General features: G+C 42.8%; 1 protein-coding gene across 2 annotated transcripts in view; it reads right to left on the bottom strand.

The window, feature by feature from the left end:
• GPR153 (G protein-coupled receptor 153) overlaps window positions 1–25446 on the bottom strand; it is a 67475-nt gene that overhangs the window by 18822 nt on the left and 23207 nt on the right. For both annotated transcript variants that reach the window (XM_029578375.1, XM_029578376.1), the window contains exon 3: window positions 23893–24322. In XM_029578375.1, the coding sequence (XP_029434235.1) occupies window positions 23893–24322 (430 nt within the window). The remainder of the gene's footprint in view (window positions 1–23892; window positions 24323–25446) is intronic.

Below are 25446 nucleotides of genomic sequence, written 5' to 3'. Positions count from 1 at the left end.
ACCCGAAATTTCCCTGTAAATGTGTGATACACTTTCAAGGTAAAGGGTTTATTTTTATGGACCCTGTACATCTTGAAACTTTTCTAGTCAATAACACAAACATCTATTAGTGATTTTGAGGCTGAGGTATGTTCCTGGATTATTATTCTTTTTGGAGTTTCTTCTTTGATTTGCTTAATAAGCTGTCACCTTGATATGTGGACTTGTTTAATATGCCTTTGTTGGTTATTGGAAGATTGAGCATTGCCTGTTCAATGGATTTTCCTGTTCTATATCATTTATATGGTGATGTAAATATTTAACAAAGAGTGAATTAAAAAAATTATCTGGGTAAGGTCAGGAAAATATTATTTGACCCAATAACAATCTAGATGGTGTAGGATATATCTGGCAGGTATTATTGTCCATAGATAGAGTTTTCTCAGCCTGTAAAGGCTTAACCAAGGTGAAAGCTTGGATGCTGTTACTACCTATTATTGTAGTTCATGAATGCATTACTGGCTCATTATACATCTACCACTTAACTAGGATTATTCTAAAAATGGATATAAAACTCTCAGTCATGTATTCCCTTCTCCCTTTGATCCGTGTTTTAGTTAACATACTAATATAACTTAACATTCAAATTAAATTCATTTGATTTTACTAAATCAACTGCTTGAAGGCTTCTTGTCTAAACACATCAATGCATCAGACTCAACGCCGAGATAAGAGCCTGCTTATCAAAAGACATAGGGAGGATGCTCTTCTAAATGTGTGGATAGAGGTAGAGGTAATTTTTACACACAAACTATACCCAACATTTTCTAGTGAACTTATGCTTGAAAAATCCCAGGTAAGTGCCCAGGAACGACCAGAAACTCACCCACACAAAGTTACACCTGCTCTAGCCAGAGCATTACTTGTGCAGGCCAACTTATGCGTATATTTTTGCAAATAAAAATCGTAAGTCCCAATGCTACCTCTCCCCCATATAATTGTGTGCAAAATGGGGGTGCTGACCTCCGGGCTTTTTCAAAACAGCCACTTACGTGCATAAAGCCCTGTTTTATGTGCTTAAATGGCTTTGAGAGTTCACCATGTTAAGGGCAAAAATAAAAGTTAATCAATGAAAAACAGAAAAATTAATTCTATTACTCCTTGTTATTCTCCACTGCAAGCCCTGTCTCCTTACGTTTTGCCTCTCTGCTCCCTTAAGGAAATCATTAAGCATTATTACAGCCAACATTGCTCCCATCCCATATGAAGAATACACTCATATCATAAGTTCCCATTTCGACCTCACATGCTATCCAGACCAGTGAGATCAGCTTACAGAGACACCCTGCTGGCCCACCCCATTAAATCCACTTTAAGGAAGAGAGCCCTCTCCACGTCGGGACCGTTGCAATGGAACGCCCTCCCTCCGGAGCTTAGACTAGAACAATGCCCAAACACCTTCAAGAAAAAATTAAAGACTTGGTTGTTTAGCGAAGCCTTTGCCCAACTCGGATGACCTTTCGGGCTCATGTCAGGCAGCTTTGTTAGCTGAACCACATCACTAGCAAGCCGCCTCTCTAAGGACCGACATGCCATCAAATGTTTTTCAGCTTTAATACTCTAACCAAATTTTCCACTTGTTATCCCCATTTGTTGGTTCCAAGTTGTGATATCCCTGTTCTATGTATTGCATCCTTGTGCAAAGGTTATTGTTAAAATGTAAACCGAGGTGATTTGTAACTTTCTTGGTCTGGCTCTCTTCTCTCTCACCTTGGTGAACGCACAATCCATCTCCAAGAAAACTCATATACTCAATGACTTCCTATCTGACGCAAAACCAGACATCTGTGCCATCACAGAAACCTGGTTAAAACCCTCTGACACTGCTCTAATAAATCAGCTTCCCATCCAGACATACGACCTCCTCTCAATACCCAGACCTAAAAAAAGAGGAGGTGGTCTTCTCCTTGCATCCAAAAAAACACTAGGTCTGACACTGCAGGCCTCCAATATCCTAGCAAATATTGAATTTGCGCTATTCAACTCGAAACATCTGACAATCGGATTAATTTATGCCCCCCCCGGAACATTGGAAGCAGACCCTTCCACACTCATAGAATTAACAGCAAAACACCTTAACTCAAATAAACCGGCCATCCTGATGGGTGATTTTAATCTCCACGTAGATGTCCAACCCCATTCTACTAACTGCAAAACTCTTCTCTCATCTCTCAGCAACATGGGTTTCAGACAAATTGTGACAGAACCAACCCACAAAGCAGGTCATACATTAGACCTTATCTTCATAAACGAGGGAATCTCAACCCATACCACCACAACTTGCCTACCGGTACCGTGGACAGACCACCGAATCATATCATCCGTGTTAAAGATAAATGATCTTCCCCCACAATCAACACAATCAACAACGATATCCATCAGGAAAAAATGCTCAGGAGACATACTCAGCGAACTCCTGGCCAAGGAATTAGAACAACTGGACCTCTCCAACGCCAACTCAGCTACATCATCATGGACCGACATCACTAAGAAGGTTGCAGACCAAGTGTGCCCCTTGACAACTAAACTTATCAATCCAAACAAAGACAACAGGAAACCTTGGTTCAATCAGGAATTGAAAAAACAGAAACATGATCTGAGATGCAAGGAACATAAATGGCGAAAAAACCCATCTCCAACCACCCTCCTCATCTACAAATCATGCCTCAACTCATACAGAAATGACATCAACAAAACCAAGAAAGAATTCTTCTCCAAAAAAATACACCACCTCATCTTTGATTCAAGAGCTCTTTTTTCCTATGTTTCAACTCTCACCAAACCCCCGGCGCCTACCATCCCAGAAGAACAAGCTCTCAACAAAGCGAACGAACTAGCAAACTTCTTTGACAATAAAATCACCTCACTCCTAGCCCCCCTCAAGGGACCACATCCACACCCAAACTACTTAATCAACCACAGCTCACAATCATCGCACTCAACCGTTCAACAATCCTCGCACTCAACCGTCCAACAATCATCTCACGCAACAGATCAACAATCATCGCACTCCACCACCCAACAACACAACACAACCCCAGCAGTGCTCGACTCCTTTGAGCCCACAACTACATTAGAAATTGAGAACATCCTTAAGAAGATAAAACCATCCTCTCATCCTTCAGACCACATCCCCTCAAACATGCTGAGTCTGATCACTAACACCATAACTAAACCTTTAGCAGACATCATTAACTGCTCACTCTCCCAAGGCCAGGTTCCTAACCAACTAAAGTTGGCCATGCTGAAACCACTCCTTAAAAAGCCCAACCTTCCCACTTCAGACCCAGCTAACTTCAGACCTATAGCAAACCTCCCTATGATAGCAAAAATCATGGAGAAAGTTGTTAACAAACAACTTACAGAATATCTGGACGAAAACAACATCCTCACCACAAACCAATTTGGTTTTCGTAAGACCAGGAATACTGAATCACTATTAACCTCCCTATCAGACACAATTATCTTCAACCTAGAAAAAGGCCAACCTTGCCTCCTCGCACTATTGGATCTCTCCTCTGCGTTTGACACCGTAAACCACCCATGCCTCCTGCAGCGCCTAGCTGACATCGGCGTCATAGGAGCAGCCTTCAACTGGTTCAAATCGTTTCTGGAGAACAGAACTTACAAGGTCAAGATAAATAACAAAGAGTCTCACGCCATTGAATCCAAGAGAGGGGTACCACAAGGGTCATCCCTATCTCCGACACTTTTCAATATATATCTTCTCCCGCTCTGTCACTTACTCACCAACCTCAAGCTAACACACTTCCTATATGCGGATGACATACAAATCCTCATCCCTATAGAAGACTCACTACACAAAGCCATGTCATACTGGAATAAATGCCTTTCATCCATCAACAACCTACTCGCCAGCCTCAACCTAGTCTTAAACACAAACAAAACCGAAATCCTCTTTATAGCTCCGGAAAATTATGTTCCACCCACACCTACTATAGCTAATCAACGTCCGGACACCAGCGTGCACCCCACCACGCAACAAGTAAAAGACCTGGGGGTCATTATAGACAGAAGTTTCAGCCTCAACAAATTCGTTAACAACACAACAAAAGAATGTTTCTTTAAACTACAAACCTTAAAGAAACTAAAGCCACTTCTCCAATACAGAGACTTCCGCTTGGTCCTTCAAGCCATCATATTACCGAAACTGGACTACTGCAACTCTCTCCTTCTAGGCCTACCAGCATGCACCACCAAACCACTTCAGATGGTCATGAATGCCTCAGCCAGAATTCTCTCAAATGCCAAAAAAAGAGACCATATTACCCCAATCCTGCATCATCTCCACTGGCTGCCGATTAAATACAGGATCCAATTCAAGTCCATAATGATGATACACAAGGCATTACATAACATCGCTCCACTCAACTTAACGTTTGATCTTCAGCTACACACCTCCTCGAAACCGACCAGAAGCGCGTATCAGAACAGACTTATCACCCAACCGGCGAAATCATCCCTGAGGAAACGCGCACTATCCACCGCGGGCCCATCACTTTGGAACTCACTACCTCCAGATCTCCGCATTGAACCCTGCCACACCACATTCAAAAAGAAACTCAAGACTTGGTTATTCAAACAAGCATTCCCTGAGAGCTAAGGACAGGAATAAAGTTATCATTCAGTTTTCACTCACCCCCTCGCCCATAGCATAAAACCTCCGTAGAATTCAATTCTGAATCTGTATTTACCCACACAATTATATCATGCATTTACTCACATATTACAACTATTATTTTTAACTGTTTATTTATTTATCTATTTTACAACTACTATTTTCAATTATTTATTTATCTATTTTAACTGTTCCTTGTTCCGTTAACTTGTTTTAGTAATCGTTTTCTACATTATAAATTTGTTATAACATGTTGCAATGTAAACCTTGTTCAATGTAAACCGCTAAATGAAGCGATAGTTTGAGTTCCTTGTAAACCGGGGTGATATGTATTCTATACAGGAACCTCCGGTCTAGAAATACTATAAATAAATAAATAAATATCGGTATATAAAAGTGCCAAATAAATAAATAATAAATATCCAGTATCTAAGCAGTGCGTTTATCCTTCCTGGTCTCAAAAAGGCCCGAGGAACAGAGGTAATCAAGAGTCAGGAATCAGACCCCACAAGGTTCCTTTGCACTTAGGAGGTTGAGGGTGTAATAAAGGGAGAATGGTGGGATGAGAGGAGGAGGGGGTAAGGTACAGCTACACATGCAAGGGAAAAGCTAGAAAATGGAACTGGGAGAAAACGAAACAGATCAGGTAAAAACGAAGCAGAAACAGCAACCACAAAATATAGGGCATTACAGAGGCAATTTCAAAATACACCCCCCCCCCCCTTACCTTGCATAATTTGTGGCTCATTTTCAAAAGCGGGAAGGATTTTTTTTTTTATTTAATTGAATTATCTAGTGTAACATGCACACCTAAAGGCACCTAAGAACACAAGAACAGGCCATGCTGGGTCAGACCAAGGGTCCATCAAGCCCAGCATCCTGTTTCCAACAGTGGCCAATCCAGGCCATAAGAACCTGGCAAGTACCCAAAAACTAAGTCCATTCCATGTTACTTTGCGCCTGCCATTTGTGAGGGCGGCTGAAGGAAGCACAATATTTCTGAAAAATCCTTTGCACGCACATTGTTTTGCAATCCCTGACCTAACATACCTGTCCCACCCAACCTTTTTTTAAAAAAACCAAACCAGTTACAAGTATGTGTGCTACTGAAGCCCCCGAGTAGGCCTGTCTGGCTAGAGCAGAGCAATTTTCCAGCCGGACAATCAAGTAGGAGGCAAATGGCTTTGTACACTGCCCTCTGGGGGATTCCGAAAATATATAATTGCTGTTCCTGGAAGACTGAATACACGGTGGGGAGAGGAAACTACTACAATTGTCTACTTTGAGGACTAGTCAAGGCTGAGATTTGAAAACGCCACAGTTCGGTGCTCCAGTGGGAGCTGTCCCGAAAGTCAGGACAAGGAAAAGGAGAGACGATGAATTTGCGGAAAATTCAAAGCCATAATTCAAACCCAGTGTCGCTTAGGCTGGTTACATTTGGAGGTACATTTTTGTAATTTTGCCAGTTTTGTCAGGGAGATTTGTTGAAATTCTCCCCGCTTCTCCCAGTGAATCCTCAGCGATCATGCGGATTCGCTGAGAATTTTTCTGGGTGGTCGAGAATCTGCATTGGATCCGCCTGCTGCATATTCAAGGAGGTCCTATTCATTGCAAAAAATAAATCAATAAAAGGTTGCTGGAATAATTTGCCAAACTGGCAAGGTCATTATATATTTTTAAATTAAAAGTTTGCACAGTTCTAACATGAGTTAAATGATCGTCACCATTAGTTATTGGTGTGCCCATGTAGATAAATCTCGAGGTTGATTCAGGGACTCAAGCTGTTCACCATATTTGGGGATAGGCAGGAATTTTATTTTTCCACAATGCTGTAGAACTAATGCACAATCCCCCTAATGCCCCCCACTTTCCGTGGAGAGGGGGGGGAAGGGGTCCACAAGGAGAGTTATTATAAGACAAATGGAAGTTCCAACTTTGGACTCCATTAACCTAACCCAACTGTGCAATGTTGTTACAAAACAATTGCAGGCCATTGTTAGTCACTGAACCGCTTCTCCTTTGGGTGTAAGTGAACAAAAAACTGCCTACACAACATTCTGCTAAAGGACAGAAATGAAAGATGACTTTTTGATGGCGTGTGGGGTTACCTTTCACCAGATTTTCAAAGAGCACTATTGCCCGAGAGGTAAATGTTAAGACCTGCGTGCGTTTGCCGGCGCGCGCACATGGACGCGCCAATTTTATAGCACATGCGCATATATTAGCATACAGAGGTGCATTATAAAATTGGCTAGCCACGCGTACATGTGCGCACGATTTTATACTGACGCGTGCATGCGGGCGTGAAAGCTGTCTAGAGTGCGTAAATGGGGGCAATTTTAGTAGGTATGTGCGGCAACAGTTCCCAGTTCACCCCAGTAAAGGAGAGGACATCCTAAACCCCCTAGCTAACTTGCCTTCCTTTTACCCTATTCGCCCCCAGCCTTAAAACCCCGCTGACAATCCTCTTTTTGGTTAAATGACTTACGCGCTGTCTATAGCAGAAGTAAAGCTACGTGGTGGGGGGACCCCGACGCGCTCTTATGCACGTAACTACTTATGCGCTGACTTCACGATGCAGCCCTGGCTCACCCAGACCATGCCCACATCCCGTCTCTTTTTCAGAACATTTTTTTTATGCACGTTCCGGGAGATATGTGCGCGGTGCACGCGAGTACGTGTCACGCATGTATCTCCTGGCTTTGGCACACAAAGGGCTTTTAAAAATAGACCAGTATAAATGTGACTAGCAAGACAAAACAACTTTTCATGCCCTAGTATTCAGCTGCATGGAAGTAAAGAGCAAGAGCTACTTGTAAATCAACAACTGGCCAAGTCCTAAAAACTTTAAATAAAAAAATAGAAACGTAACTAGTGCCAAAAACCACTCTGCACATGTAGTTGTGGACAGGATACATTTATGGCTTTAGATGAAAACATACACATGAATGTTCACATCTCTAGGCAGCATACACCACTGAACCCACAGTTTTCAACCTACGATCTCAAACGCTGTTGAGTTTCAGTGCTTCCAGTCCAGTGAAGCTTGCCCTGTAACATTACGATCAAATCACAGCATGGGCCTCTTATGTCTCATCTCCCTTAGATTCTGTTTCAGCTACGCTTTCTTGACATCTGCAGTGATTAACATGAATATTTCAGAGCTTTGTCCAGGAGCACTGAGGGTGAACAGGGATCTTCCGTCACATGCAGGGATCAGGTGAGCTCGAAAAGCCTCAACAAATACTATTGCACGAATGCGCAATTGCTGGACTGGGGATATATTAAAAAAAACCCAACAACTTTGTATGCCTTTAGATTTCTTATGCATTAAAATAGAAATCTTAGAGAAAAAGCAGGATGTAGGGCAGGGCTTCCCAAACCTGTCCTGATGCCCCCACAGCCAACTGTTTTTTAGGATATGAGCAATGGAAATGCATGAGATACAGCTGCATGCATTGGAGCAATGGTAAGAGATACTGAGGGACTGGGGGCAGCTGATGCAATGGTACTGGGGCCCAAGCAGTGAAGAAAACCCCCCATGCCTGCACAGCCCAGCCAACCCGAGCCTGCATGTCTTTCAAATATGTAAACCGTTGTTGATGGCAGGTCTGAATGACGGTATAGAAAACCTGAGGAATAAAATAATAAATAAATGGCTCTCGTAACAGCTGTCAAAAGCGTGGGCTCAAATTGACTGAGTCGCTTGGGGTCCTCAATCTCCAGAGAATTCATCTTTGGAGATTGGAGGGGGGTCCCTCCCTGGAACTCTCATTAGAAAAGGGGGGGGGGGACGACAACATCGCACTCTGGGGCACAAATGATGATGTCATTCCATTTATTAGGCTTGTAACCCGTGTGGTTGATAAAATCCTCCAGGCAAGGAACAACCATTTAAATATACACATGCATTTAATAATATACATATAAAACAGACTAATATAACCCATACAAATATGAGTCCCATAAGACTTGCATAACCTGAGTAAAATCAGTAACTCTAGGAAATTGAACAAACATTAAACAATTAATTAAGCATAACAAAATAAACCAGAGAAAGAGATGATATAACAAGTAATCCCCTCTGTCAAATGGCCCCAGCAAACACTTACTGAAGCTTCACTATTGCACTGGAGTTGTAGTATATGCTAATTTTTCTCATGCATATTCATGGTGGATTTCCTGAAAACCCAGCAGGCTGTAGAGCCACCAGGACAGGTTTGTGAAACCCTGATGTAGTTTGATCATTTCAGCTGTTCTGTTCTACTCAACCCATGCAGAGATGGGACAAGCTCATTATGCACTAATTAAGCCAATTTTCAGTCATTTTCCATGATGAAAAAAATAGCATTTTACCAACAGCAGTGGGATTTTTTTTTTTTAAACTTGCTCACCTTATATGCAGAGTTTCACTCTGAAAATCCTGTCATCAGGCAGGATGCAGTTACAAAGTGTGTATCAGAAAGTTATGTGGGGAGATTTAAAAATACAATCCCTGCAGCTACATTTCTGCTCTCAATATGTCTCCACCTCTTTTTTGTGCAGAGAAAAAATACATGTCCTGTTTACACACACTTTTACCTCCAGACGGGGGCAGCTTGGGGGAGGAAAAGGCTTTTTTTTTTATGCAGGTTAATAAAAATATTTGATTAGCAGCCCCCTAAGGCTCAGTTCACTGGACTCATAGGAGTAAATCTTCATCGTGTTTCTGCACATAAAATTAGCACATATGCACTTACATACCATGTACTCATGTACATTCTATTTTATCAACATTGAAAGTATGCGCATATCTGTTAGGCACGTGCATTCATCGATTCATTTGTTTGATTCATTTTGGTGGCACGCGCGTAACTGATGAATGAATAGTGGGCACGCAGAAATGAATGGTGTGCGCATATGAACGTGTTGGATTACATGCACGCACACCATTCATTTCTGAGCATCCACTATCCATTCGTAAGATACGTGCATACCACCGAAACAAATCAAACGAATGGAGCAGTGAGCACACATGCCTAAATTCTGTTTTGCACATACATTTTACTGGCACAAAAAAAAGGGGCTGTCTAGAGGCATTCCAGAGCGTGGTCAAGAAATACATGTGATAGTTGCTATATTATAAAAGAGATATACATAATTTTTTTTAACTTATTCACCCACTTTTACTCCTGTTAATAGACTAGTGAAAGTGAAACTGGACCTGTCTGCTGTCTTCAATTCATGGGTGGAGGCCTGGGTGAACTGGTGATGGTTCAGAGTGAAGTGCTAGAGGGTGTAGGTGGACTGGAGATGGGTTGGGTGAACTGGTGAAGGTAATTGGTGAATTGGTGATTTCAGGTACGTGCAAGTCAAGAATTTTGAAAACTGTATATGCACTACTTTATAAAATACCTGGCTTCCGGGGTGGATGGTTGCATGTAAAGCAGTAACAGAGTTTAAAAGGGCATAGGATAAATCACAGAAGATATTTAGCTACTGAAAATGTAGAGAGCAGAAACCATGAGTTGCAATACACAGTTAAATGTTCATAGCATCTTACTCTCCTGATTCAACCATGGGTGTTGGGATTGCTAGCATATATGGCAAAGAGGTTAATATGAAATGTTAAAAGCCCTAACAGTAAAACAGGCATCCAAATGGCCAGTTTAGTTTATTGAATTTTCTTGATTACCTTTCTAAGCAGAAAATCAAAGCAAATTACAAATACAATTAATATACAAATAAAACATATCATAAGAAAAACAGTAAAACCTAAATAATATCACTCATGTCAACAAAAATGAACATAAAAATATACAAAGTAAAATCCTAAAACAAATAGGCCATAAAACCTGAAGATAAAGGCAACAAACCACAAATAACTAAAAAGAATATACAAAAATCTAAGTAATGATGCAGAGTATAGTAAATAAATATAGACAAAAAATGGAATAAAATAAGAGCAGCAAGTCACAGATAACTAAGGAAAGAAACATACAAAAACATACATACAAGATTAACCTTTTAAATAAATGGATAATATCAGTAGAGACCATGTAATAACAGAATAACTAAGCCTTTAAATAGTCCCTAAATTTCAGATAACTCCTTCTCCAATTGCAAAGTTAGTAAAGAATTCCAAAATGAAGGTACAAGAAATTAGAAACTCATTTTGTGATTTTTTTCTAAAATTATTTCCTTAGGCAAAGGGAGTTTTAGAAAGTCCTTTTGGGAGGAGTGTAATGTACAACCATGTTGATACACTAGAACGAAAATTACTAAGATAAGACGGTGAATCTGTGCACAATGCTTTAAATGTTGAATGCAGAATCTTAAAATTCTATCCATGATGTTATCGGCAACCATCGTAAATCCTGCAATAATGGGGTCTCATGGTCAAATTTGCTTTTTTTTTCAAGCATTATTTTAGCTGCAGTATTTCAAATCAATTGTAATTGATGAACTGAATTTGCTGTGAGACCACGAAACAAAACATTACAATAGTCCAGTCGTTTATAACCAAAGCCTGTATCAATGTTTTCAGATCTGAAATATTTAAAAAGGGTCATAGCTGCCATATAAAAAATGCAAATAATAAAATGGCTGCTGAACTAGGTAAGAAATGTCAGGCAAGAATCAAACTTTATACGTAAAAGCAGTCACAATATTTTTAAGGTTTAATACTCGATCCAGCCGTCACCGGAGGTAATGGTTGAAAGAGTTTATTTCTGGGAAACCATACAGCTTCTAACTTAGCTGGATTTGCTTTGAGCTTCCGAGTATGAAGCCAATTAGTGACCTCTGATAGACAGGCATTAAAACTTGACAATGATTTTGGACTTTTAGAATCAAAAGACACTAAAATCTGCATATCAATCTGCATAAAAAAGACAAAACAAAATATGCAAAGCCAAGACTTTGAATTATAGTCTCTAAAGGGAAGAGATAAACAAGGTAGGCGATAGAATAGCACCTTGGGGCACACTACATACTAATAGCGCTACAGCAGATACCAAGCAGAGTGAAATTCCAAGTTATGTTATCCTAGACCAGTGGTCCCCAAACCTGTCCTGGAGGGCCACCAGCCAGTCGGGTTTTTGGGATATCCACAATGAATATGCATGAGAGAAAATGTGCATGTTATGGAGGCAGTGCATGCAAATTTTCTCTCATGCATATTCATTGTGGATATCCCAAAAACCCGACTGGCTGGTGGCCCTCCAGGACAGGTATGGGGACCACTGTCCTAGACTGAACCAGCTCAGTACGAGGTCTGTTATGTCGATGTCAGCCAGCGCCCGCCCGAGTAAAAGTTGGTGATTGATTAACTGTATCAAAGGGTGAGGACATATCTAAAAACACAACCAATATAGCTTTACTTCTATTCTGATTCAAACTAATCTCAATTAGTAGTGCTGTTAATGCTGATCCCGTGCTGGGGCCTTTCCTGATGGTCTGTAATTATTAGCCATATGTGGATCTAGATTAGACTTTGTCTGACAGGCTGCATGTTCTGTAATAACTGGAAGTCCGAGCAGATATGCAGGAGCTCACACACTGCTGTGCAGGGGACCTGGAAGGCATGGCTTATGGACAGGCACGGGAAAGGTGGGGGCTGGAGGGGTAACTAAGTGGGATCTGGAATACTTTTCTGCCCCAAGATGGAGGCTTACCAAGGGGGCAGATGAAAAGTCTGCCCCGGACAAGGAGAAATCTTACAAGTAGTAGCTCTCTGTGGCTGGCAGCTGGGATGAATCCCTAGCAGCGTGGACTGGATGGGCCAGAGGCCCTCATTCACTATGCATACTTGATCAGGCAATCCATAGGGGGTAATTGGCATACTTAGAATATTTATTGCCCACCTCTTCAAAAAGAGTCCAGGGCTTCTGCTATAAGATTTGCTGTCAATGTCTCCTCAGGGGAAAAAAAAAAAAAATCTAGTGAGCAAGTATCTCACTATCCTAGCGACCTTGTGCTATAGGAGTCTGCAGTGAAAGCAATGCACGCAACTTAAAAGGAACAGATTTGATCAAAAGAACATCTTCTGTTGTCCCAGATAAGACATGCGGGTCGTGTGAGGACACATCAGCCTCTCTCAGGCCTGAGCTCGGGCAGAAAGACAGTGCAAGGCGGAGGGAGGATGGGAAAAGCTCTCATCCTCAGGAGGAAAACATTAAAACCCATTAAGCCGAGGTTCTAAGGAGAAGCCTTCCACTTCTTGATCACCGAAACTTGCACAGAACAGCTCTAATCACCCTCCACTTCAGAGCCCAGTCTATCAACTGGAGAATTTTAATGACCGGTCTTTTCCCTCCTGGAACAGATTTAGGATTCGTGGTGGGGGGTGGCGGGTGAGGGAAGGGACAGAAGTAGAAACATAGAAATATGACGGCAGAAAAAGACCGTATGGCCTATCCAGTCTGCTCATCCAGTTAACTAATTTAGTGTTACAACTCCCTGCACTCCCTCAGAGATCCCCTAAGTTTATGCCATGCTTTCTTGAATTCAAAGTAGAGTGCATAACATCTACAAGTCAGTTTTCTAATGATTTTTCAGCCGAGTATCATCATAGGGTTCTTGTACTAGTTTTTTTTTTCTTTTGCAGAAGTTGCAGTGGATTAAACCTTTGAACAACAGATCTGCCGCTTAAAACCACCTGCCTAGCTGTTCTGGATCTCTAAGGCTCAGCATCCATAAAAGAGGTGGATAAAATCTGACACGCAGGGTAAAAACTAAGCAAGGACAAAGGACGGTCACTTTTAAAGCGGCGCGAGGCGCGCACATTTACGCAGGTTCGTCAGCCCATGCCCAGCGACGTGGCTATTTTATAAACGCGTGCGCACGTACGCTCAACGTTAAGTGGGGCGCGTGCTATATGCGCAAATCCTGCTTCTAGGATTTTAACAGGGACGTGCGCCGACACCTTTCCCAGTTTCCCCAGTTCATTCCCAGTTCACCCAGTTAAACAATGGGTCTTCCCAATCCCCCCCCCCCCCGGTACTTTAATAGCCTTTCCTTCCTCCTCTTAACCCCAACCCTTAAAACCCCACTGAGCTGCCTAGACTTCATCCATAGGAGAAGGCACGTGCGGGATCGCATATTTATTTATTTATTTATTTATTTATTTATTTCTTTCTTTTATATACCGACGTTCGATCGAGATATCACATCGGTTTCCACATAACTAAAAGAATAGGGTAGTAACAGCCCTATTTTACATTATAACATTGTAATAAATATAATAAATTATATTTACCTGCAAGTCTATGGTTAAAATCCCGCAACGCCCTTGCCCAGCCCAGACCAGACCATGTGCCACCCCCCTCCTTTGAGAAGTTCTGATATCCGCGTGCAGCGGCATTTACGTGCGCATCGGGCTTTTATAATTGCGATGGAGAAGGTACAGAGAAGGGCGACCAAAATGATAAGGGGATGGAACAGCTCCCCTGTGAGGAAAGACTAAAGAGGTTAGGACTTTTCAGCTTGGAGAAGAGACGACTGAGGGGGGATATGATAGAGGTGTTTAAAATCATGAGAGGTCTTGAACGAGTAGATGTGAATCGGTTTTTTACTCTTTCGGATAATAGAAAGACTAGGGGGCACTCCATTAAGTTAGCATGGGGCACATTTAAAACTAATCGGAGAAAGTTCTTTTTTACTCAACGCACAATTAAACTCTGGAATTTGTTGCCAGAGGATGTGCTTAGTGCAGTTAGTATAGCTGTGTTTAAAAAAGGATTGGATAAGTTCTTGGAGGAGAAGTCCATTACCTGCTATTAATTAAGTTGACTTAGAAAATAACCACTGCTATTACTAGCAACAGTAACATGGAATAGACTTAGTGTTTGGGTACTTGCCAGGTTCTTATGGCCTGGATTGGCCACTGTTGGAAACAGGATGCTGGGCTTGATGGATCCTTGGTCTGATCCAGTATGGCATGTTCTTATGTTCTTAACTTAAAGTGCACTGTCGTGCTACTAGAGAACTGTGATCCATTGCTGTTTGCCTGCGATTGTCTTTCCTGTAGCTGACTTAAACAAAAAAAAAAAAAAAAAGCTCTGCCCTGAAAGCAGTCCATACACCAGGGATAGCGAACTCCAGTCCTCGAGGGCCGCAAACAGGCCAGGTTTTCAGGATATCCACAATGACTATGCATGAGATAGATCTGCATACAGTGGAGGCAGTGCATGCAGATCTTTCTCATGCGTGCTCATTGTGGATCTCCTGAAAACCTGCCCTGTTTGTGGCCCTTGAGGACTGGAGTTCGCCATCCCTGCCATACACGCATTGCAAGACAAGCAAATCAAGAATATCCAATCAACCATAATAATGTTTAAGCAAAGACAGATAACGGAATGGAAGAAATTGTTTTTAGGCGTTATTGTCCAAAACTGTCTCTCACGTTGAAGCAATTAAATCCTAGAACTGCTCTGGTCTGCTACAAAGATATTAAGCCAAGGATAAGCCCAAGAGACATGACCGAAATCATGTCTCTTACAACAAGCTTTTTAAAATTTTTTTAATGTAATCCCAGATCAAGTTTTAAAAACTTAAGGTTCAGGAACTAGTTTGGCCGTCGCCATTCTGAAAATCTGCCATATAACAAAATGGCATCTGACTTGGGTTAGCCTGCACCATTGTCTACTACTGCCTCAGTGGGCCAGAAGTGACTGTGGCTCGTTCTTGCCCCAGGAAGATGGCAGACATGGAGTACGAGATCAGTGGAGGGTCCTGGGAGGTTGTTTTTCTTTTGTGGAACTATCAGGTTTATTTTAAAACAAAAGCAAACAACAATTTTGCTACATTTTAAAAATGAAACGAACAGGAAATTTCAACTAAACTTCCTGTTTCGTTTCCAACAAAAGCACATTTCTAATTATTAGTCACAGTCATTTCAGAGTTACAGAACAGTAACTAACCTTACTCTTAACTGGCAAAGTCACCTATAAAAATCTTCCCTACACTGGAATTTTATAGTAAAAGCACAGCATGTTAAGCTTTCCTCAACAAAACTGGGCGAACATGTTTCCAAAGATGAAGCTGGACATGGTGAGAGAGTCTTAAATTTCCCACTTTGTGGGCCTCAGCACAACTAATTCCCTTTGCTTCGTTACACACCCCTACAAGGTTGTATGGAGATAGGGACATATGCATTTGAGCATTCCTCCCAGCGCCTCTCCAGCATACCTGGCCCTTAGCTGCTTACATGATAAGATGCATTCAGAGAATACAAATGGTAAAATCAGGCCTGCTAAAATTCCCTCTATAGATCATAACCTGCAGTACTTAGGTTCAGACAAGCCTTTGTCCATGTTTCTCTGACTAAGGCACCATACAAATGTATTATCATTATGAACAGCAACAATAATCTATAGACCTGCAGAATATATGGTGAAGTAACATGTTTTTGCATGTGAGGTTAGTCGGCTACCAGCTCTTGTTATCAAGACACAATAACCTAATCACAAGATTTAGAACACAAATTAGGTATTTGCTATTTGTGGATAAAAATAGCTAATAAAAAGGTTTACATCTGTCCCTGTGGCAAGCATGTTGGTATCTAGTGTCTGCTCACAAATTGTTAAACCTGTACTACACAGCCATAATCAATCCTGTCACCTCGTAATGGTAATTACCTCTTAGGGAGCCTTATTGATTCTTTTTGGATGCTGCTCAGTCACCAGGGTTAAAGCCCTTTATCACCTGCAGAAACTGAGGGGTTTTTTTTGTTTTGTGTTTTTACTGCACTGTCCCAAAGGATAACACAAACACAAATCAATTTCCAGTAGGCCACCTCCTTGCAACATAAGTATGCATATTTAATTAGGGATCTGCTGCTTGAAGACGACGTGAAAAACACCAACATTCATTGTGTCATTTCGTTTTGAAACGAATGAAACGAACATTCGTTTCATGTTTCCACAATTTAGCACATGCTAAAATGCAGAAACAAAACAAAAAAGGAAAAATAAAACCCCAGAATGTACACAATTTTCTCACTGCACACCCTTACTTTTAATGTATATGCTGATTGGTTAGTTTACAAAGTGAAATTACCTGGGCAGTCTCTCTGAAAATTAACCAGCTTAAACTACGTGTATACTTTGCACTTGCTATATTTTTTGCAGACAGGCAAGCAGGGGTAGGTGCATTGTTTTTCTCAACCTTCCCCCCCCCCCTGAAAGTGCTTCTTTTTTAAATTGGCTAAAAAGAATACATGGAGTGAAAGGTCACTTGTATTTTTAACCAGGTGGAGAAGGGCTATTTTAAGACCAGGCCAATTTCACCTGGCTTTGAAAATTGCCCTCTTAAAAGAAAAAGACAAGATACGCTGATGAAAGACGACTGAACGGAGGGCCAGAATTATCACTAGGCACAGTCCTGAAAGGTGCTGCACCTCAAGAGGCACCATGTCATCTCTGCTTTCCACACGTCATCCTCGTTTCCAGGCCCGTGAGAGGCACCAGGGGTGGCAAAATGAGACCAAGGCACCCCCCTGGTGAATTACTAAGGATCGTGAACCTCCCTGTCGAACATCGGTAGAGACCGCCTACTCTGAGGACACCTGGCTATATAAAATTTCATTTTCCAGAGTTGCCAGTCTGACATCTTACAGGAGCATTAAATTCACTAGAAAAAATGTCTAAAAAAAAAACCCAGAACCTCAATAAATGTCAAACAGTACTTGTTCAGGATTATGTGCTCTTTTTACATGGTGGAGGGATGTCACGAAGCGTCTTAGCTATGATGCAGCAAATTCTGACCTGCCCAAACCTGACACTTCTGCAGAGAGCACGTGTCAAACAGTAGAAAATGTCAGATTGTATTTGTGTTTTCAAATGTTCCCTGGATTGTAAAGACAACTGACATTTGCAGTTTTATGCCTCTTGCCAAATTTTTCATGGCTCTCCCTCCCTCCTCCCCTCTTTTGACCTTGATTGACGAGGTAGCAATACATTAAAAGGCCGCACCACAAATCCAAATTCATTCCGCGTTGCTTCTTCAAAAATAAAATTGTCACTATGGGGGGGGGGGGGGGGGGGGGGGCCTCACGTGAGCACACAGAGCAGCAAATTTTAAGAGGGAAACCACGTGTGGCGTTTGCCTTTGAAATTTAGCAGCCGCAAAGTTAGCATCGCTAAAGGTGCCAGTAACCTTGGTAATTGCTATTGGTGCAAGTAGCTAGGAATGGGGGTGGGATGGGAGAGGAAGCCACCACATGGTCATTTGGCAACGCAAAATACGTCCGCTGCTTTCCTCTCTTCTGGCAATGCCGCGTTTTAACCCAGCTACAATTAAAACATGCTATGGATGCTGGGCAGTCTTCCGCCAAGCTATTTACCCAGGGAAATGGCTTCCAAAATTGTCCTCCCATGCACGTATTATCTGCCACAAGACATGGGGTCTGTAGTTTTGCTTTCTTTTGAGTTTTTGAGCACCTTTTAAACACCTTTTATTCTCTCTCTCTCTGCAGCTCACTGCCATATGAACTTCCTGAGCACCCACGACCACTCCTCCCTATCCACTACCAAAGTACAGACACGAAGATGCCTCAAGAGGCCAAAATTCCTCAGGATGGCACCATTTCTCCCACTATAGCCTAGAGAGAGGCATCTACGCTAACTGCGCAGTGCACTAAATCAGCATGGCACGCTGACGAGTTACCTCCCGTCCCCCCCATGCCTGAATCAGCTAAAAAAAAAAAAAAAAGTTTCTTTACAGCACGAGAAATAAGGTGCCAGGGCCTAAATCATCTCCAGACACTTCAGCCATTAACAAGGCTTGGAGAGGAGCGCCATCGTGTCGGTTTGCATGTCGTCTTTTGAACACTTTGCTCCGTGACATCATCAATCGTTAATGCAGCATTCTACGTCTTCCATCTCTAAATCGTAGAGGACTTTTTTTTTTTACACCCAACTGTATCCTCCTGCTTTTACAGACTTCCAGCTCAAATCAGGACCAGGTCTGGGATCTGGCACCGCGAGCCTCCACCTGGAGGTACTTGAGGAGGTTTTGGGTTTTTTTTCCCACCCGTTATTTATTGGTTCTCCTTCTTCTCCGTCTTCTGCCGGAGGCCACACACACGCACCTCAGCACCTTGCAGAGACCTGCAATCATAGGTTTGGGCTTCTTTTTATATTAAAACAAGGCATCAGAAAATTACTAAAATAAATGTGAATCCTAAATTGGAAAAGAAGGAATTTTCTTTTTATGCTTTGCAGTTTGAGAGATTTTTCCTTTAAAAATTCTATCCACCCTAGCTGTTTGCCTCAGGCTGATGGTCTCTGTGGAGCTTATTTAATGAAAAAACACATTGCAGAATGAGGAATGCATTCAACAAACTCAAGTTAGAGCCTGGGGTTGAAGTAGAATAAAATGGTGGATTATCTCCCTCTTCCAATTCCTTTGCAAACCACTGCTTCTTCACCTTCAGGTTCCTCTTCTCCTCCCTCTCCGCAGCAGGCTCTGAAATCCCCATCCTCCTCCCAGATACCACTCCTCCTCCCTTCCCACCCATTTCTTTCCTGCCACCCCGCCTCCATTTCTGCCAGGTTCATATTCCTTGTTCCCCTTATATTTTACATGCATGTCCCATGAGGTGGGGGCTATAGCAGCACGGAGACATGGAATGCACTCAACGCCCCTCAGCCTGCAAAACATTACCATCGCTCTGGGTCATCAGAGACCAGCTGATCTTCACTTGTTTGGCCCCTTGCTCCATGCATGAACATGTGCTCCTCTCCCCCTCCATGCCTGCTACACTCTAAACGTGTACTGCAGAGGATACATGCAGCCACCATAATCAGACTTTGAACTTAAAAAAAAATGCAAACGGAATTTTGTTGGCAACCTTGCGCTTGACTCTACTGGTGACTTGACTTAGTTCTATGCAAATAAGAGCTGGCCTGGAGGCTCAGAGGCAGAGGCACTGGACACCTGGGGCCGATTCCCAAACCAGACCCCCCTCCTCCTCAGGGACGAAGAGCAAATGCTTGGGATAACGCAGCCCCAACATTTCCAGGCCCCTAGAGGGCATCCCAGCCATTGAACGACAGCGATGCCTACTGGCCGGGCTCTGGGTGCATGCACAGCAGATTCCGGAGGGAGACGAGGGGGTGGGGTCGGGGTGGTCTGTGACCTCCCCGTTTGTGGATTGTTGTTGAAACAGCTGGGGCTAGGTTACATGCGGGTAACCTGCATGGCCCGGAGGATACTATCATAAGAAGCTTGCTGGGCAGACTGGATGGACCATTTGGTCCTCTTCTGCCGTCATTTCTAGGTATATATCTATCTATAGCTGGGAGCAAAAAGGATTGAAATGAAAGAGAGGGGAACCCCCAGGGACCTGCGAATGAAGCCTCACAAACACTACCCGCTGTAAAGGCTGCTTCAGATTGAGCTGGAAGCCTAAAAAAAAGTAGCAGCAGGAAACTGCCAGATAAAAAACAAAACAAAACACAACGCTGCCCAGGCAAAAGCTGATGGGTAATGTCAAATGATTCTTCTAATGTTGCTAAGGCAACACAAGCACACAAAGGGGAGGTTTCTGCTCCCGCGACAACAGATATTGGTATTAAATATATAAACCGTTTGCCTAGCGAGCGGAGTCGGGTTCCGGGCCATATTAACCAACATTCTGCTTTTTGTAAGGGGTAAGGTTGACGCGTTGCCACTGGAAAAGCTTCCTCTCTCGCAGGAGCTGCCTCTGATGTGATAGAAAGTGGCAAGGGGGACAAAATTGTGTACCTTGTGGGCTACAGAAGACCTGCAGGCAGTTTTTCCGTAGACTTCTGTCATCTCCCATTCTCATGGAGACCAGGTCATCAGCACTGTATTCTTGTGTACAACAGAGAGGTTTTCCGTTTTATTTTGTATTTGAATACACTCTTTGCTGATTCTCTAAGCTTCTCCCCCCTCCCCACACCCAACACAGAACGAGAGGAAAGCCTGGGGTAAATCAGAGCCACAGCCCCATCACGAGGCTCCAATGAGTTTGGTGAGAGAGAGAGAGAGGTAATGGCCATTGAGCTGCTGGGTGGATGTATCTGGAAAATTCAAGATGTTCTAGTCCTCTAATTTGAATATCTGAGAGCAGGGTTCTAGCATCTGCCTGCTCAACATGACATGCAGAATACATCTGAAACTATTAGGAATAAAACAATTACTGGCCAATTGCTTTTGTAGATGAAAATATCTGCTTTGACAAGTCTGTGCTCTTGTTTTAGTGGATATAATTGCGAGCAGACAGAAGTGAGAGCTGAGTTATAAATTACTCAGCTGCCTTTAGTGGATGTCTCTAGATCACTCCTTCCATTTTACATAGGCACAAACTTTGTTTCATTCAATTATTTTTAGTAGGAGTTTGAAGAGATGCTAGGCTTTTTGTTTCTGTTAAACAAAGATGACTAGAATTAAGTTTTGGGCAAATTAATGGCATGGGGAGGGGGGTGGGGAAGAGGCTAGAAGCCTGTCAGTCATTTTGATTGTACAAAGTATGAAATGGCCCAACGTTTACCAAAAGTTTTCTTTTCCTGCACCCTCAGAAATAAAAGAAAGTCTACAGGAAAAACATGAGCATGAAATCAGCATCCAACTTCCTCCACACTGTTAAAATTAGCACTTTTAGACAAAGGTCCTGCAGTGCTTAACTGCAAAATATTTTACTTGTATGCAGGGCCAGATTTAAACTGCGTGCACACATAGGCAATTGGGGGGTGGGGTGGGGGTTGGATCCCTTTGAGAAATCACCTGAGGCACGGGTGAGGACCCCCACGCCAGCTCACTTCTGCCCAGATCTCCCCCCCCCCCCATCACCCAGCCCCGAAGCCGCAGCGACTCAGCACGGAGCCTTCTGCAAACCATCCTGCCCTCACGGGTTCTGCAGCAGCCCCCACCTCCTCCTTCTGCCTAAGCTTCCTATTGCCAGGGAAATCCATGCATAAAGGAATCGGGAAAGCTAGCAGTGTGCTCTGCTGTGGATACAGAAATATCGGCAGGAAAGAAAGGGAGGCAGCGTGGCCCTTGTAAAAGTGGCACCTGCATTACCTGTGATCTCATGCAGGTCAAGGACTGCTCTTAGATCACATCAATGCATGCAAATACTCAAAGGAAGACACTGCAAACCGGGGAGAAGGAATAGTCTAGCGGTTAGAGCATTGGGGTACAAACCAGGAGACCAGGGTTAGAGTCCCACTGTCCCTCCTTGTGACCTTGGGCAAGTCACTTTATCCTCCATTGCCTCAGGTACAAACTTAGATTGTAAGCCCTCTGGGGATAGAGAAATACCTACAGTACCTGAATGGGAATGGGGGGTAACAGTTGGTACCAGCAGGCTACAACTTCCAGAAATCCATTGGACTGGTGCCAGTGGGTTGGTGATATGGTGATGGCCAGGTACTGTCCAGCAAGGCCACAGGGATCTAAAAGACCAGATGTTCAGGCAACAGCCTCACTCATTTCAGTAGCTATTTGGATTATTACAAAGCTTGGGGGGGGGGGAGACATGGGGAGAAGGCTGGGGGTCTGAATGTTGGACTAAGTATGGGATCTTGTGTGCTCATCGACCCAGGATGGCAGAGAGCCAACAAGGAAGAGAACAGAAAAAAAAATAACTTGGATTACAAAGTGATAACCTACAAGCGGTCAAGCTTTGGTAGCTGGCAGGTGGGATACATCTGTGGCAGAGTGTACAGAAATAACTGGGCAGGCTGGCTGGACCAATTGATTTTTTTTTCCTGGCATCCTCTATTCTGTTACTACTGCTGTGACTGCTGGTTTCCTGCTTGGGGAAAACATAGCGGTATCGCATGCAAGCAGCAGTATTATAGATAACATGCTCTCTCTTATTCTACGCATGTTTCCCCAGCAGACAGGAGACATTCCTTGCTGGATAAGTGCTGCTATTGTCTGCACGGTTGCTGACAAACATTTTGGGATGGGTGAGCTCCTGATGCCTTCATTAGTTAGACATGTGGCACACTATCCCGATGAGTTCTCATAACCTACTCTGACATTTTTCCAGAACACCAAAAATGAAGTGCCATGTTTTGGATCGGAAACATTTCTGGGTTGCATGCGCTGAATGCTTTTTCATGAAATATTCTCTGCTCGAGGGTCTCGACAGCATGAATGCCGTTCAAAAAAAAAAAAGGGGAAGCTAAGCAAGACTGAGCCTGAGGAGCAGTTCCAAGTCATCGTTTTGCAAAGAGGCTCAGGAGAGGGGGTTAAAATAGTTCCTCCTATGGCATATTCAGGATGGACAGCCGCAGAAGAGACGTTTGCCAGACTGAATCAGACCATGGCATGCGGCCGGTGACAGCAGGTCAGAACGCATTAGCTTCAGTTTATACGTCCTTCCATTGTCGCAGCTCTCCTCCTCCCTTAGCTAATGTGATCTCCCTCCCTTCTCTCGTTTCCTCTGCCCCATGGTTCATCATCTGTTTGCTCACTCTCCACCAGCTCCCCTTTGGTGAAACAGGAGTTCCTGTGTATTCACTTCTCCCCCTGGTGATAATGCAGCCACAACACTTGTTCTCATTCCTCTCTTCCTCAGGTTCCCTTTCCATTTGGGCAGCCCTGATTTATGGAGTGAAGACGCTGCACTCCTCTTATTTTAATGCTGAGAAACATATATATCTATATATCATTTTTAACATGGCGCTTACACACACCAGTCCTTAACTGTTCAGAAACTGCCTGCCTACGCCAATGATAGCACAAATAGTCAAACACTCCTCACAGCAGCAAGATCTTCTCTGAAAGCATGACGTGCCTTTGGCCAGCTATTCTTTCAATCCACCTCCCTTTCTAGAATAATACTTCAACGTGCATTTGCAAAGCTTGTACATGCAAAGCTTGCTTCACATTGATTAGTGCTGCTGTGAATGTTTCAAAAGCGCATTAAACCATTAATATTTATTGATGACTCTTAAGAGCCACAGCTATAGGTGGGATGAAAGTAGCCAGGGTTGAATACCTTGATGATTAGCACTGCTCCTCAGAGGCTTAAAACGTGTGCTAATTCAACCCCTTTTTGTGTCTGTGTTGCCATGTGTCCAATGTATATACATATTTTTCAGTATAACTCCATCTAAAAAATCTAAATTTCATATTACAAGTGTTCAATAAACCCACAGGGAAGCAGTAAAGTTGGAATAGAAACTTTTGTTCTTGCCTACTTCTAGGTTATTCTTTCAAGGCACTGGGGAACAAAACCTATTTCGATTACTTACCAATATGGGAAAGCCCATGAGAAAATCATAAATAAACACAATCCCAGATATTAAATATGTAATTTGAAGTGAGGTTTTAAGGGGTTCAGATCCATCAATGGATGACCTTCGTTTGCCTTGTGCGTCCTCCACCACAATGGTAGGCACATTGAACTTGTGTTTGTTGATATTGTGCCCCGTTTGAATAGAAAAAGTCTGAAATAGAGCAATCCCAATGCAGACGACACCCATCACTACACTGCCACTAATCAGAAGAAGGAAGCATACTCCAAAACCCAGGCCAATTTCGGTAACAATGAACCTACAATCCCGGGCATAAAAGCGTTCGGTTGTGTCGTGCCATCCTACGGCGGGTAGTGTCGACAGGATAAAAGATACCATCCAGATACCCATCACTGTGTGGACAGCCTGTTTCTTTGTATTGCTTAACCTAGGGGAAAAAAAACAAAGAGTTCACTTAACATTCACATGAACCATAAACATAGAAACACAGACATTGTCAGCAGACAAAGATGGTTTGGTCCATCCAGGTTGCCATAGATTCCTCTAGTTCTGTGATCTTTACTCTCCCTTCCTCTGCTACTAGCATTCCATTCGTTTCCTCTAAGGTGAATGGGGGACCGCAGACTTCTTGTCCCTGCCAGGCATGCTCCTGCTGTTTCACAGTTTCAACCAAGAGAGGCTGGCAGCTACTGCATACAAAGGCACTCTGTAAGGATCAAACCATGAAACAAAGAGTACACCTGGCTAGTAAGAAAGGTTTTAGTGATCCCACATTCCCCTTACAGGTCTACGTCTGTCCCAGGTATGCTTGAATTCTACCGCTGTTTTGATTCCTACTGCCTCCACTGGAAGTCTGTTCAGGTGTCCATCACCTTCTCACAGAAAAAATATTTTTACCTTCTTTTTCAACTTCCCTTCCCTCAGCATCACTTGATAACCTCTTTTCATTGAGCTTCTCGTTTTATAGAAAATGTTGTATCAAGCTCAATTGATGTCTTTTTGTAGATGTGGTATCCAGAACTAAACTCAAGGTGGAAGCCTCCCTCTTCCCCCTTTCTACCAATGATAACGTTTTTATGCAACAGTGCACTTTTAGTTTCCCCCAACTGTTTTGTCACATTAATTGGCTACTTTGAAGTCATCAGGGTTGTTGACCCCAGGATCTCTTTCCTGTGTGGCAACTGCTAGTTCTTCCCTTCCAAAATGGTACTTGGTTCTTGTATCTCCTCATCACAAATGCATGATTGCTCTTTTTTTTTTAATTATAGGGCAGTTGCCAAATTTTTAATCATTTTTCTAATATTTTTATCTTATGCATGTCCTTAAAAGATCTCTCAAATAAAAAAGAATGAAAACTACTTTCATGATTGCAAATATCAATATGATTGAAAAACCATAATTCCCTTGCTGGTAGTTTTTGGCCCTTCTCGAGCCATTAGGATGTTACTTAGTGCCTTACCTTGTTGTGTGGGAAGGGGAGTACTGAGACAGATTGCAACAATAGCTCTGTGGTTAACATTGTTTATATTGATACATAGAATCTTTTTGTGG

This window comes from Rhinatrema bivittatum, chromosome 15, assembly GCF_901001135.1.
Source record: "Rhinatrema bivittatum chromosome 15, aRhiBiv1.1, whole genome shotgun sequence".
In the NCBI taxonomy this organism is placed as follows: Eukaryota; Metazoa; Chordata; class Amphibia; order Gymnophiona; family Rhinatrematidae; genus Rhinatrema; species Rhinatrema bivittatum.
This window is presented reverse-complemented; position numbering and strand designations above follow the sequence as displayed.